This window comes from Catharus ustulatus, chromosome 3 (genome assembly GCF_009819885.2).
Source record: "Catharus ustulatus isolate bCatUst1 chromosome 3, bCatUst1.pri.v2, whole genome shotgun sequence".
NCBI classification, from domain to species: domain Eukaryota; kingdom Metazoa; phylum Chordata; class Aves; order Passeriformes; family Turdidae; genus Catharus; species Catharus ustulatus.
Genome location: NC_046223.1, coordinates 33,588,437 through 33,601,940, shown reverse-complemented (window position 1 = coordinate 33,601,940; position 13,504 = coordinate 33,588,437). Strand labels below are relative to the sequence as shown.

Genomic DNA, 13,504 nt, shown 5'->3' with positions numbered 1-13,504 from the left:
ACCCTGTCCCATACACATTTTGTGTAGGAACTGCAGGAGCACAACTTGGCTGCATGTCTTCACATTTGGCATCTGGTCACTATCCCAGCAGATATCTTTGTGAGTGTAAGGGTTTCATAAATTTGAAAGATTACAGGAAGAGTTTATGTAGACTAGTAAAATGACTGAAAACTTGTTGATGGATAAGTTTTAACTTCTAAAAAGAGCAAGACCTCTGTAGCCTGATTGATTACAGTTTAATTGTTTTACAGAATTCTCTGTTGGGTCTCAGTGATGTTACATGTGGAACCTCTCTGATGGGAATCCCATCAGCAGTGCGACTGATACAGCTGCCTGAGTTGTTTAAGGGCACTGCCAGGGTTCTGGTGTGTCACTGGGCACTGACAAATCAGTGCATCTTCTGCTCCTTCCATGATGATTCTGATGCTCAAGACAAAATATCTGTAGACAGCTTTCTGGTCAAACAGTGAAACTAAGGTTGTCTACTGATTTTCTTCCTCCTGTAAGCTATCTTGTTTACTGTTGTCCATTTTTCCTCCCAAAATTTTGTCTCTCTTGGTTTCATAGAACCTGATTTGCTTATTTTTTTAACATTCAATCTTCTTAATTGGCCTTTCAGTGCCTCTTTCCACTCCATCTTGCTATTTTTCTTAGGGATTGAACTGTGGTCCTTTTATTTACATCAGACAAGCTCATCTGTAAATACAAATCAAATTCATCTTTGCCGTGGTGCCTTGCAAATGAATTTTTTTAACTCTGGCTGAAGAAGAAGGGCCTGGAATAAAGACAGCTTCTTGTGGCTGTTCAGCTAGATATCAACAACTCAACATGGCTAGAACAGGCCTCCTGCAGACTCCCCTCCTGCTTCCTTGTCACTCTAGAAAACAACCTAATCTTGCCATAGTGTTCATTACACGTCATTTATTACTTTGTTCTTTCCCTAAGTTCAGAAATTACACTGTCAGTGTTACTGATGATTAAATCTTATTTTCAATGTAATTTCTTAAAGTATGCTCGTTGCTATTTCAAAAACCATTCAAATCCTCCATCCAGCTCTTCTTCACCTGTGAAACCAGCTTGTCTATTAGTTCAGCATCCTTTTCCTTGGGTTCTTCATGTCAGTCCTGCACCTTCATACCCATTCAGATTCAGTGAAAACCTTTATTGTTTCCTTTTGCAAATAGAATAGAAGAAACCTGGAGGCATCTCTTCTGAATTTATATTCCCTCCTTGCACAGAACATGGTCTTCACTTTTCTTGACCTTTACAAACTCTCAGTTGTTGCAGAAGGATCACTCCATCCTCTTTCATTATTCATTAAAATTTTAGGCTCAGTCTTATGCTCACTTAGTACAATAATATGCTTATTTTTCTTGAGAGCTTTAATATACTTTCTAATATGCTTTCTTCTTGAGAGTATCTCTGAGGTAGTCTCCATAGCCTCTTGATAATCCTTTCTTTAAAACCTTTTTATTTTATTATGAAGCTCAAAAAGCTTGCATATTATTCTAAGTACCTGTTAAACTAGCCAGTAATGTGACTTGGTTCCTTTTGCCTCCCTCTCTGCCACCTCTTACTGTGTTATTTGATAGCATGGGGAGTCAGGACTGTCTTTGTTAGTTTTTGGGTTTGTGGGTTTTTGTGGGGTTTCTTGTTTATTTGTTTGATTTTATTTTGTTTTGACTTTTTTTTTTTTTTAATTTTATCACACCAAACACAGAAGCATCCTGAGCTACCATTGAGAACATAAAGATGGTTATAATGTTAACTAAGTAATTATTCACAGCTACTGTAGCATTGCGTGGAAATTTGCTGTGTGAAATTTGTTCTTGAGAAAAGTGGCAGTAGAAGTGCCAGTTGATCATTTCATCCCTTTGGAACTTACCACCTTGTCTTCCCTAGGGAAAAGAAGTGTTAAAAAAAAAAAACAAACAACAAAGAGCAACCACGTTGCGAATAAAAGATGCTCTTAGCTAATCTGAAGGGGCATTTGGCTGCCTCACAAAAACACTGTGTATTTTGGCAGTTAGGAGCTTTGGCTTAGGAAGATCCATGTTTGGAATAACAGGGTGTGTTGCAAGTCAAAATTCAGGTATCTTGGCTGAGATATATGCACAATCTGGCATGATGCCTTTCTGCACTGTGCCTAGCTATACCAAATGCCAAAGTCCCTTGTGAACAATGTATGAATCTCATTTGGGGGAAAAAAAAAAAAAAAAAAAAAAAAAAAAGAGGAGGAGAGAAAAGGAAACCAGGATTTATTTTAACATTTAGTAGATATAAAAACAAGTATCAAGAGCAAAACATTTCCATGAAGCATTCACTGTGGAAATTCTGCAACTTCTTGTTGCAAACCTCTTTATCACTTGGATTGGCTGATTTCCAGAGCATCAAGGCTAGGAATTGAGGGACTGAAATATAATCAGTGGTGATACATTTTAACCACATAAAACATTCTCTGCTTCCAAAGCCTCCAGTGTCTCTAGTAAGCAGTGCAACAGCAACAGCTCCTTGCTGCTGAACTCCAGAGACGGGGGAAATACTGGATCAGGATGGTAAGAAGCTCTTTACTTTTTCACCAGATCTAGGTTATTACTCTGTTAAAAATGTTTAAAAGGTGATGAAATTAGTAGAGGTCAGTATTTGAACACAAAAAAACCAGTACGTAAGGTACAGAGGAATTATGGTTTTTTTCTGCAAGAGAACAGCAATGCAAGTTGGTGACAAATATATCTGGCACTGAACATGTTATGCAGCTTATATAAAATCTTTAAACCTGGGAAAGATTGCTGACAAGTATTTGATGTAAATTATAAGTCTGTCCACTTGGTTTATTTCAGAAGGACAGCTGCATGGGCTTTTAAAATTATTTTGGATTAATAATCACTGACACAGACCTTATATATGAAAATCTAAATAAACCTGTGCCAATCACTCATGCAAGCTGTATGTTTGTATGGTTTCTTTTGTAGGGATTTTGGGGTTTTGTTTTTTAGAAAGAAGCAGATCTGCTCAGTACATGCCTTTGACTTTTAGGGAGATATGAAGTTTTTATTTTTCTGGGTTTTCAATCCATGAAGACCTGTTAATTACATTGTTTCTCTAGTTCATTTATTTGGTGGGAAAAATAACCAGAGAAAAGTTTTTAGAATAATGATTTTATTATTTGTACCAATTTAAATATTCTGGTCTAAGTATTAAAACAATAGGAGTAGAATATAAAGCACATAAATATGGGATCTGAATACAGTGTAAATTGATACCAATGCTATTAATGGTTTGAAAAATCCCTGAGAATAGAATTAAAATATGCATATTAGCATTTTTCTACATATTAAAGAGTTGGAGGGACGTAAGTATCTTGGGAGTGTTTACTCCCAAGACTCATTGTCAAGGCTGTTTTGTTGGGGTTTTTTGGGGGGTTGGGGATGGGTGTTGATTGAAATAAACATCAAGCCAAATCTCCTGTATGGGAACTCAGGCGTTCATTTTAAGTGCATGCAAAATCCAGGAATTTATTGATTAGTACATTAGAGTACGTCAGAGTGAAAGGAAAACAAATTACTAAATAAGTCTGAAGAGCACTGAAATACATTTACTTGACAGTCCACCTTGATGTGTAAGGAATTATTCTCTTTGTGATTCAAAAGGAAGAGGAGATTTTTAACAGAACAACTATGAATGTTTGAAAAGTGTACAGCAAATGTGAAACAACATTTGATTTGTATTTTTTTATCTTTGTTGTTTATTTGTGCTTTCTCAGCAGTACAAAAATTAAAAAACCCTAAAACTATCACTAAATTCTAAATGATCTTTTCGTTTTCTGAGTGGTTTCACTGAAATAACTTATGAAGTCAATCATGTTATCATAGCCTATATATTTCATGTTAGACATTGCACTTTGATGTGTTAAAAATTTATGGTTTTCCTCCTCAGTATGCAGAATATATTGCAAAATCAATAATTGAATGGCAACCAGGCTGTAAGATTCTTGGAAAGATGTTTAGTGTGAATCTATGTGTGGTGGTTGTTGTTGTTGTTGTTGTTATTATTATTATTATTATTGCTATTTTTTTTACAAAAATCCCATATGTTGAGTAACCATTAAACAGTGCTGTTGTACTGAAGAGACTTGAATATATTGTTGTTTCTTGTCAGAGTAGACTGTGCCCATAGTTACTATCATCCTGCATCTAAATTTTCTTACGGGAAAATGCTGGAGGTAGGACATCCTGCACTTGCCTATAGTGATCACATAATAGCAAATGATGCTACATATATTTCCACTTTTGTGATTCTCCAGTTCCTACATAAGTCAAATGCAGATTATGCTTCTGTAACAGCAAGTTAATAAAAACATTTCTTTCTAGAAAAATAATGGTCATGTACTGCCACATGCTTGATGTTGATAAAGTTTTAGCCAAAGTAAACTTACATTGTGTGTTGTTTGACATGGATTAGTTCAGTAACTGAAGCAGTGAGTTCACAGGGGATCTGTTTCTTTCAATGTGGATGGTCTGGGCAAGGACCTTGCCTAAGTTACTGAAGGGAAAAAAAAAAGAAAAGAAACATACATCACACACATCCCTCAATAGTGTACCCTTAATAGTAGTCAGCAATATAATAAATTACATTACTAGTCCAGAGGGAACAGCCTTTCACTTAAGAATTTTAGATGATATGGTTTCTTGTAGAATGTAAATAGTAAATGGTCTTAAAGAAACCCTAATTGCAAGCTGTCAAATGCATTTGATATCAGGTTTAATTAGTCAAAGTGTTTTTTCTAGGAAGTGTAAAGAAAAAAAGTAAAATTATAAATAATGTACTGGCTTTACCAGAAAAACTAAAAAGTTGTAGACAGGATCTTTACAGTGCTAAATTTTTAAAAAGCATAGTTAGTGCAAGGGATATGTTTGGTATGGCAAAGTTCAATTGCAGCGTCTTCCTGTGCAGAATTTAAAAGAGCTTATTCAACAATTGGATGTATTATTCAGCCAGATTAATTTAGGCTAAACATTGTTTTTTCATTTCAGTGACTAAATTGAAGTATGATAATCTGCCTGAAAATGTAATCCTTATTTAAAGAGGTATATTATAAATATGCAAGCTGTGGACTTTATATGTAATATAGAACATGTTTAAGGAAAGGAAATACAGCTTTCATCTGCTATAAACTTGATTCAAGACTTAATAATATTCTCAGGTTTTGTTCTTTCAGTACATTTTTGCTTTGTTATTCAGCCAGTTTTCTGGTAAAAAGTAAGAGTTTGTTCATTCAGAAGTACTCATGCTGACAGTAGTCAGAAGGAGTCTGCTGCAGTATATCTTTGTGCCTGTGTTTGGTAGTACCTGACATGTCCCAAGTAACTTTTGGCACAGATCGGTTCAGGTGAAAAAACTGCATGTCAGGCTTTTTGCCAAACCAGTAAGTCTGGCATCATTCTAGAGTGAAATACACTCTTGCATGCTCCATAAATATTGTTTGTGAAGGATGAAAATAAACCACATTGAATTTTGATTGAAATGTAATGCTGAAATATCCACATATATATATGTATTAGCATTTACTTGTAATGAAATAAGTTTGCATTTTAAAATCTCAGCATCCATGTTTATGGAGCCTGAATACTTTCAGTGAATAAAATATGTCAGCAGGCAAGGTTTATGCAAGAAGAATAGTTTTTTAGGTGATGAAGGATTATATTTTTAAGCCGTTTTCCTTTTGATTCTACAATCAATGCAGATCAGGTTTTGCTCACTGAAATCCATCTTTTAAGCTGTGCCTTTTCACTGGTAGTAGAACTTAAAATGAGTTACTCTCAGGAAGTTATAAATTACTTGCTGTGTTCTGCATAATGTATTGGCATGCTTGCTGCATCTGTGTTCAAGACAGGGTTTTATTCCTTCAGCCATGGGGTATATGAAGAAGCTATTAAAAAACGATGCTTTTAGCATTAGTCTGTCCTTTTGGCTTTGATCCTGCCATGCTATCAGAAATGAAGTTGATGAAAATGTAGGCAGGGAAAAGGTTCAGTCTGGTCTCTAGGTGAAATAATTTATGGGAGCAGATTCCAGAGGAATACAGCTTTAGTTGGAAGGTGGCTGGATAGTACATATTTTTCTGCATCTGCGTAATGTTTGCATTGTGGCATTTGCAGTATTTTGAAATATCAGGACAAAATAGTATTTCCTATGTATCTTAAGACCCTCATAGCAACATGATATTTTGCCTCACATAATTGTTCTTGTGTTTCATGACATACTGAGAATACTGAAAACAATTAAGGTTGAGACTTACCATGGACCTTTTATGCAAAAGAAATGTGAAGAAGATAAAAGGGTACTGACAACTTTATACCCTCCTGATACTGTGCAGGTGCAAGAAGAGCAAGTTATGGGGTTGTGCCCTGAAGGATATGTTTCCATTGCTTGTATAAGGAGTGTGCTCTGACCAGAGCTTAGGATGGGTAATATGTAGTGGTGGGAGACATGATGCAGTTTGGATAGATTTCCTGGTTTGCTTCTCTATGCAGTGGTGATGAGAAGCTGCCATTCCTTAAAGAATTCTTTAATTCTCTAAAACTTGCACAGGAGTTTTTAGTAAATCTGTTGTTATGAATATTTCATTTAAATATTTTTAAATGTTGTGGTGCCATCAGGGGATACACAGCCCACAGACAGCCCTGTTCTATCATTTGATAATGAGGTTTCAGCTTGGAGGTGAGAGCTGTCTAGTCCCCTGGCCCTGTGTCACAGCTCCACTTCACTCTTCTCACCATTATACACCTTGGGTATCTGACTAGAGGTTTTGGATTTGTAAAGATTTTTGGAACCCACAGCAGAAGGTTGGTAATCTCTGGTGTTGATCCTTATTCAGTCAAAGATGTAGGTGGGGAAACCCTCAACACTTCTGACTCCATTAGTAATATGGTGGTTTTCTTAATAGCCAAGGCTTTAACTTCATAGTGCTAACTTTTTGAATAGCTCAGAGACTTTGAGACCTTGTGTTGCAGACTTTTTTCCCCTTATGTAATGTGGCTTTCATGATGGGATTTTTATGTGATAATTCTCCCTGTCACGGATAGGAGGTGCTGCATGTATGTCAGGCTACCAGACTAGAGGCTCTAGAGGCTGCTGACATACACATGTCCAGTAACAGGGAGAACTCTGTCTTAGACATAATTATATATGGGTATTTATTTGGTCAGGTGATGACTGAGAGTACCTAGACATTTGGAAGAAATGGTAAGAAAGAGGGTATTATGAGAGTAGACTTCTGATTTTGCTTCTTTTCCTGTAAATCTGCTTTTAGAGGTTTTTGTTGTGCTCCTTCCTTTTCAGAAATAAAAAAATCTGTCTAATGTGGTAGAGATTTTACCAGCACTAATTCTAGAGATGAAGTTTTGGAAAAATATATACTTGATTTGGGGCAAACGTGATGTCTGGGCCATTTGGTCTTGAGTAGCTAAAGAGCTACTGCAGACCTCTAAGTCATTCACATAAGAATGATCTTCCAATGACTCAAACTGGCCTACCAAATTTATGTCAGGAAAAGAAATTTTCTTCATGTATTTTTTTCTTTTCATTGAAGACATAGAAGGAACTAATTTTAGAGAGTGCTTGATAATATAAGAAAAAGTCTTTTAAACCAAGTAAAATAAACTTTTCAATTCTCTTCTGACTAAACCTGTATGCACTAATGATAATTTTCTTATTTCTCTCTTTGAAGGATTGTCAAAAGTATTAGGCATGTTAAAAACCCCTTTTTTTTTCTCCTACTCCTCATTCCAATTTTACAAAGAGTCGATCACAAAATCAGCACTTGCATCTAATAATTATTCTACTATGGCACAGGTAGACAGAAAATTGGTTTCCTGGTACATACAAAGCATGAAAGAGCGAGTTCTGTGTGAAGGATGAATACAACTAGGGATGCTTTAGGCAGAATATATTAAGGTCTATACTAGCATTTGTTTGCTGCAGAGATTGTCATGCAATGATGCTTGTAGCTGGCTGTTACCTCTTTGCACACTGGGACTGCTCATGGACTGCACTTCCTCTGCCCATCAGGGCTGGTGTGGCCCTGCAGTCAGCAAGTGGAGTTCCCTTGTCTCAGCTGTGCCTTGTATACGCCTTTTGTTGTCAAGGTCATTAATGTATTGAATGCCAATACATGAAGGCAACTGCTTAGTTTGGTCTTCTAGGAAGCAGGAGAAGAGCTTGAAAGACTGAGTCCCAGAAGAGTTTTCTGGCTTAATGATCCTGGTGGATTTGACAGGCTTGGGATTGACAGGTAATTGCCATATTGCTAGGTTCCAAGAAAGGAGGCAGTCATAATTTTGGGTTTAAGTGTGTTAAAACAAACCAAAAAGTGCTAGGAAACTGTTATTGTGGATATAGTCCTGTGCGGATTCAGAACACATGCTCTGGGGTGGCAGCGGTTCAATCCTTTGGTGCTTGCAATAACAGCATTTGTTGTGTGCCATAGAACAAATGCATTGCTTGTTCTTTCCTTTTGAAGAAAATAGAAACAAAACACCTTCACAAGTTTAATTTTTGTGACTTTCAGCAAATGTGTATTTAGGTATTTTACTTCAGATAGGGAATATTTCTGCAGCCTACTAAGGCACATTCATTTAGAGTTACTTGCTTGGAAAAAAATAAACAGATTTAAGAGTATACCAGCATAAGCATGAATCTTTCTACTGCATCAGTTTCAGAGGTCTTTGAAGTCATGGCAAATGCAAGCAGTCTAATGGAATAATAACGTTTTTGATGCAGTGCATCATAACATACAACATGCAATTCATAAACTGTTACAGAAAGAAGTTTATTATACAGTATTTTAAATTTTTATATGACTTTGTGAAACATTACTTTTTTTAGCAGATTTTGGTATCACAAGTCCCCAAATTGCTACACCTCTTTCATAAATTTACTAATGGAGTTGGCTTCATTGTTGATTAGAGACTCTTTTTAGTAAAAAGAAATGTGCAAATATTTATGGAAGAATCTGAAGGGTGAAAAAAGGCTAAAATACTTTAAATTCATATTCATGTAGAGTGACCTTAATAATTTTACAGGTTCATGGAAGCCGTGCATTTACTTTGGATCTTTTTAATGCTCCAATGAGATATTCTCTCTGATGTGTGTCAGTGGGGGTAGGGAAGCACATAAAATACATGCTTCCAGTCACTGATGAGAGAGTAGGAGGATTTTTCATGAACAATATAATTAAATTCATGCATGTAAAAGATACCTGCAAGATGCTGCTTGAGAAAGTACTTTATAGCAATAGATAATTATAGGGAAAAAATTGCTTTCCTGGAATGATAGTACATAATATTATTTTATCAGTGGTATAAAAGTTTTCTAAGCAGTTTTTTCCCCATCTGTAACACAGCATTTTTTTTTATAATCTTTGTCTTCAGCAAAAGAATTTTTGGTAAAAATTTTTGTTGGAGATAGACACTGGAATTTTAATACAGCCCTAAAATAGGTCACTGTTGTGAACATTTGTTTGTATTAAACAATTATTAAATTATTTGCTCTTGCAGAAGTATGAGAACTATGGAAATTTTCCGAAATCATAGGTTTTCTTGTCTGTTTAATACAGTTTTAATTATGAGAATATTTGCCACTGTTTGTTTAAAGGTATCCAGAAGAAGTGATGAAATTAATTCACCTGCTGCTAAATACTCTTCTACTTAGAAAGTAACTCAGCAGTGACTCAGACATAAGAAATGAAAGCAGAGTCAGTTGCTTAGTGCTAAAACTTGCAAGTACTTTCTACTGGGTATGGTGTATTGAGAATTTTCAGGGATTAATCCCATCCTAAGCAGACAAAAAAAGGTGTTCCAGTTCCCCTCCTCCTCTCCACTACTTCTTCATTTTCTGTGGGAAGAAAAAAGCTTCAGTGGATTTTGTTTTAGCTGTCTCCAAGCAAAGCTGTAGGCAGTGTGTGTGGTAACATTAGTTTGTAAGAATGGACAACTTATATACACCTGGAAACTCATGGTCAAAAATACATGTTGTGGTGTGCTCTTAGTGTTGCCCAAAGAAATCCTTGGCATGAGGAGCTGGAGTCTCCTGGGGATGCTCTGTGATGCATTGACCCTCAGCTAGGAGCTCTGACAGGGTATCAGGGTCAAGGCTGGCACTGACCCTGACTGAGCCCGTAGCTGGAGCATCTTCTGCTTCACTAAGAGTTTGCTGTGGAACATTTTGGTTCTAGGCCTGATCCAAGAAGCGCTGTGGAAAGTATATGGTAAAAAGTAATTGATGCAGGAACCTTTGGGGGAGGTCCATTGAAAGATGTTACATTGAGTCAGCATTAATTTCAAGGAGTAATCCTGACCAAAACCATGAAGCTGATTTTTTTCAGGTATTGAGAGGTTTCAAAACCTAAACCTATGTAACTATCTCACCTTACAAAAGTCAGTGCTGTTTTAATGGTCAAAGTGAGACCCACAGCTGAATATGGCAGACTTGCAGAATCTCTTCTATTTTCAGTAGTGACGTATGTTTTCTCCTGAGTCTTTACTCTCAGACTATGTTGTGTAAATGCAAATGTATTTTTTTAAAAATCAAAAGCACAATTTCTGAATGGACAGTGTAGTCTAAGGAAATAGGTGTAGCAGAAGACCATGCTGATCTTAATTTTTACTATCTTTAGAGCCTGGCATTCACTAGGCTGCAGTAAGAAGCATATTCTTTTTTCTTATAAACATTCTCTATGTTAAATTCTAAAATAGTTATTTCCCGGAGGAGGTTTGGAATGGAAACTGATGTACCTGATAGTTAATTAAAATTCTGTGTTGTTTGTTCTTGCTTAAATTAGTGAAAAAAAACCCAAAAAAAACCCCACCTTCCAGGAAACACCACAGAGAATAACATTCTGAGCATTTCAAATTATTTTGAAAGATGAGAATTCCCATGGCTCAATTCTTTAAAGAGTTGGAACATAATTCAAATGCTTCTTTGCCACCTGTCACTTTTGTTTTTTTCATTTTTAGTGTGTGTATTTTCTCTCATAGAGAAATAAAGGGAATGAACACCTCATTTCTCTTTTTACCCAGGTTTTTTCTGAATCCTAGTTACTGAACTACATGCACACATTACTTCTATTATAACACTGTAAACCACCTGCACAAATGCATACCTAGCAGGAGACCAATTGTTTCATTAAGTTACACCAGAATCTGGCTGGTATTGTTGTACAAACTAGAGAAAACCATGTGTAACTGGTTTTGTTTGTAGTGCGAATTTACTGATTAGGCAGCTAATACCATTTTCTTTCCCATGCTCACAGTCTCCCACACACAGAAAGATGTGAAAAACTAGTATAAAAATAAGGTTTTAGGCTATGACAATGAGATCTCCAGATGTCTGATTCCTTGGTTTAGAAAACTGCACAAGAGCTTATCTATTCCTGAAATAAAAATGATTTCGATAGTCCAAACCGTCTTTCACAATCTCCCATCTGCTAGGGTGTGCATTTCATTTTCATGTAAATAAAATTTCTAAGTAATTCTTCAAATCTTCACTGCACAGTTCATTACAGAGATCTCATGCTTGCTAATAGTTACTGCCAGAAGGCAAAAAGAATTGATAAAGCATGTGGAGCACTCATAGGAGGCTTGCAAGGCAGGCAATCCCTCATGGAGAGGGGGATATTTCAGTGGGTTTATGTATAGCACGTCACCTGTGTTATTTCCCTGTTGCCCCTTTCAAGAAATGCAGATACCTAATGAGGGGGGTGGCAAAGGAAAATTTCCAAGCTTTATTTTTGGGTTTCTGCTGCGAATTTCACCTCTAAATCAGACAATTGGATTTTAAGCTGTCCTTTCATGTCATGTACTCTCTTACAGTGGATTGGATTCATACCTGTGTTTAGGTAGGCAGACCTCTAGTCTTAATGCTTAAATTGAGAGTCTTACATTGTTCAGATTTTGGAAGGGTCCCTTTGGCTTCAGTCTGACAGTTTGTGGGTGCTGACATGTTGGCAAATTGAGCCCTTTTTATATTTTGTATTGAAGTCACAAATGGAGAAGAGTAAGAATCATTCTGACTTATATTTCCAAAACTGGACTGACTTGCTTGCTTTGCTAGAGGTGCAGTTAATCAAAACCGCTGCCACTCAGAGCACCTGGAAGTTGTGCAACTCTTAAATGTCTAAATGTAGATTTTAAGAATCTAATTTTAAGCAGGCAGATTTGATCAGTTTGTCCTATCGTTACCCAGGAAACTTCTTAATTACTATGCCTTTGCTTCAGCCCTCTGCATGTAGCTTTTAAAACATTTTGTTATAATTTTTCTTTTCTTTTGTCTTATGCTAAGTTTGTAGAAAGGGCTGGCTTGACAGTTCTGGCAAATTAAATAGTCTGCCTGCCCACGGAATATATGCTCCCTAGACAGTGGCAGTCCAAATGCTGTTTTGTCAGAGTGCTACAACTTTTCTTGGGGGGAGTGGAGACAGGAGAGAGGCAGTAGGTTTCTTGTACAATCAGGTCTTTGCCACCAAAACGTGCAAGTGTCATCAGGAAAAATGGCCTGTATTTTCCTTCTAGCACAGAAAACAGGCAGCTAAAAAGAATGGATGAGCTCAAACTTTGGAAAACCCATATGTAGTCGGTAAGCTATCGTCAAGATCACAAATTCAATCCTGCTGTGTTGCCATTAGCGCTGATGACAGATGATCGCGTGAACTGAACAGGGTTTTCCTTGCTCAATGCCAAGACAAAAGGAATTTTAAAGAGCTGAGTTCTGCTGAACTTTCAACAAAAAAGTCCTGGAACGATATTTGTGTGGAAGTGGGAAATATGGGAATTTACTCTAAAATATTAAGACTTCATCTTCTTGTGTTTCCCTTTGAAAATGCTGATTTTAGCACATACAGTTCATTACTTCAGTTTGTCTTGGTGAAGGCTTGTTTTTGACATACATGTATTTGATGAATCGTGATAGCTGGAATCACATGATACTCCTAGAAAAATCATGCAAGAGGCAGTCAATCTTTTCAACACAGGATTGTGTGTTTGATTTCCAAGTGGTTTACAGGCCTCTGGTTCATTTAGCTGGTAGCCTGAAAATCATGAAAGATCACTGACAGAATCATACTGCTGTTCTTCAGTGATCAATGTGAATTTGCAAATGTTTCAACAAAAATAGCAAGGCATTAAGAATGAAACATATCCATGACGTCTTTTAATTTCAGAAATCTTTGCTCTACTATGACTGAAAATGGAAATACAGAAGGCCCATTTACATCATCCAAAATAAAGCATCTGGCATAAATAACTGCAATACTTCATAATCACTGTAGTTGTACAAGAGGTTATCCAGGAATTTGTCAAGACAAAGCTCTACTGAGAGCAACTGAAATGATCCAGTCCAGGCTCATGTTGCTGCCATGCCCCAGGCTATGATGCAGCCTTTGCCTTCAGCCATTGCCTTCAGCCATTGCCATCACTTGTAATGAACCAATTCCAGGAGCTGCTTGCTT

General features: G+C 36.6%; 1 protein-coding gene across 7 annotated transcripts in view; it reads left to right on the top strand.

Moving 5' to 3' along the window:
- Nucleotides 1–13,504, top strand: part of PLD5 (phospholipase D family member 5) — a 179,879-nt gene that overhangs the window by 31,179 nt on the left and 135,196 nt on the right. The window contains exon 1 of one of the 7 annotated variants that reach the window (XM_033054526.1): nt 2,471–2,555. The exons of the other annotated variants lie outside the window; for them this stretch is intronic. Within the exon in view, the coding sequence (XP_032910417.1) occupies nt 2,553–2,555 (3 nt within the window). The 5' untranslated portion in view covers nt 2,471–2,552. Of the gene's footprint in view, nt 1–2,470; nt 2,556–13,504 lie in introns of those variants that run through there. 7 annotated transcript variants of the gene reach the window in all.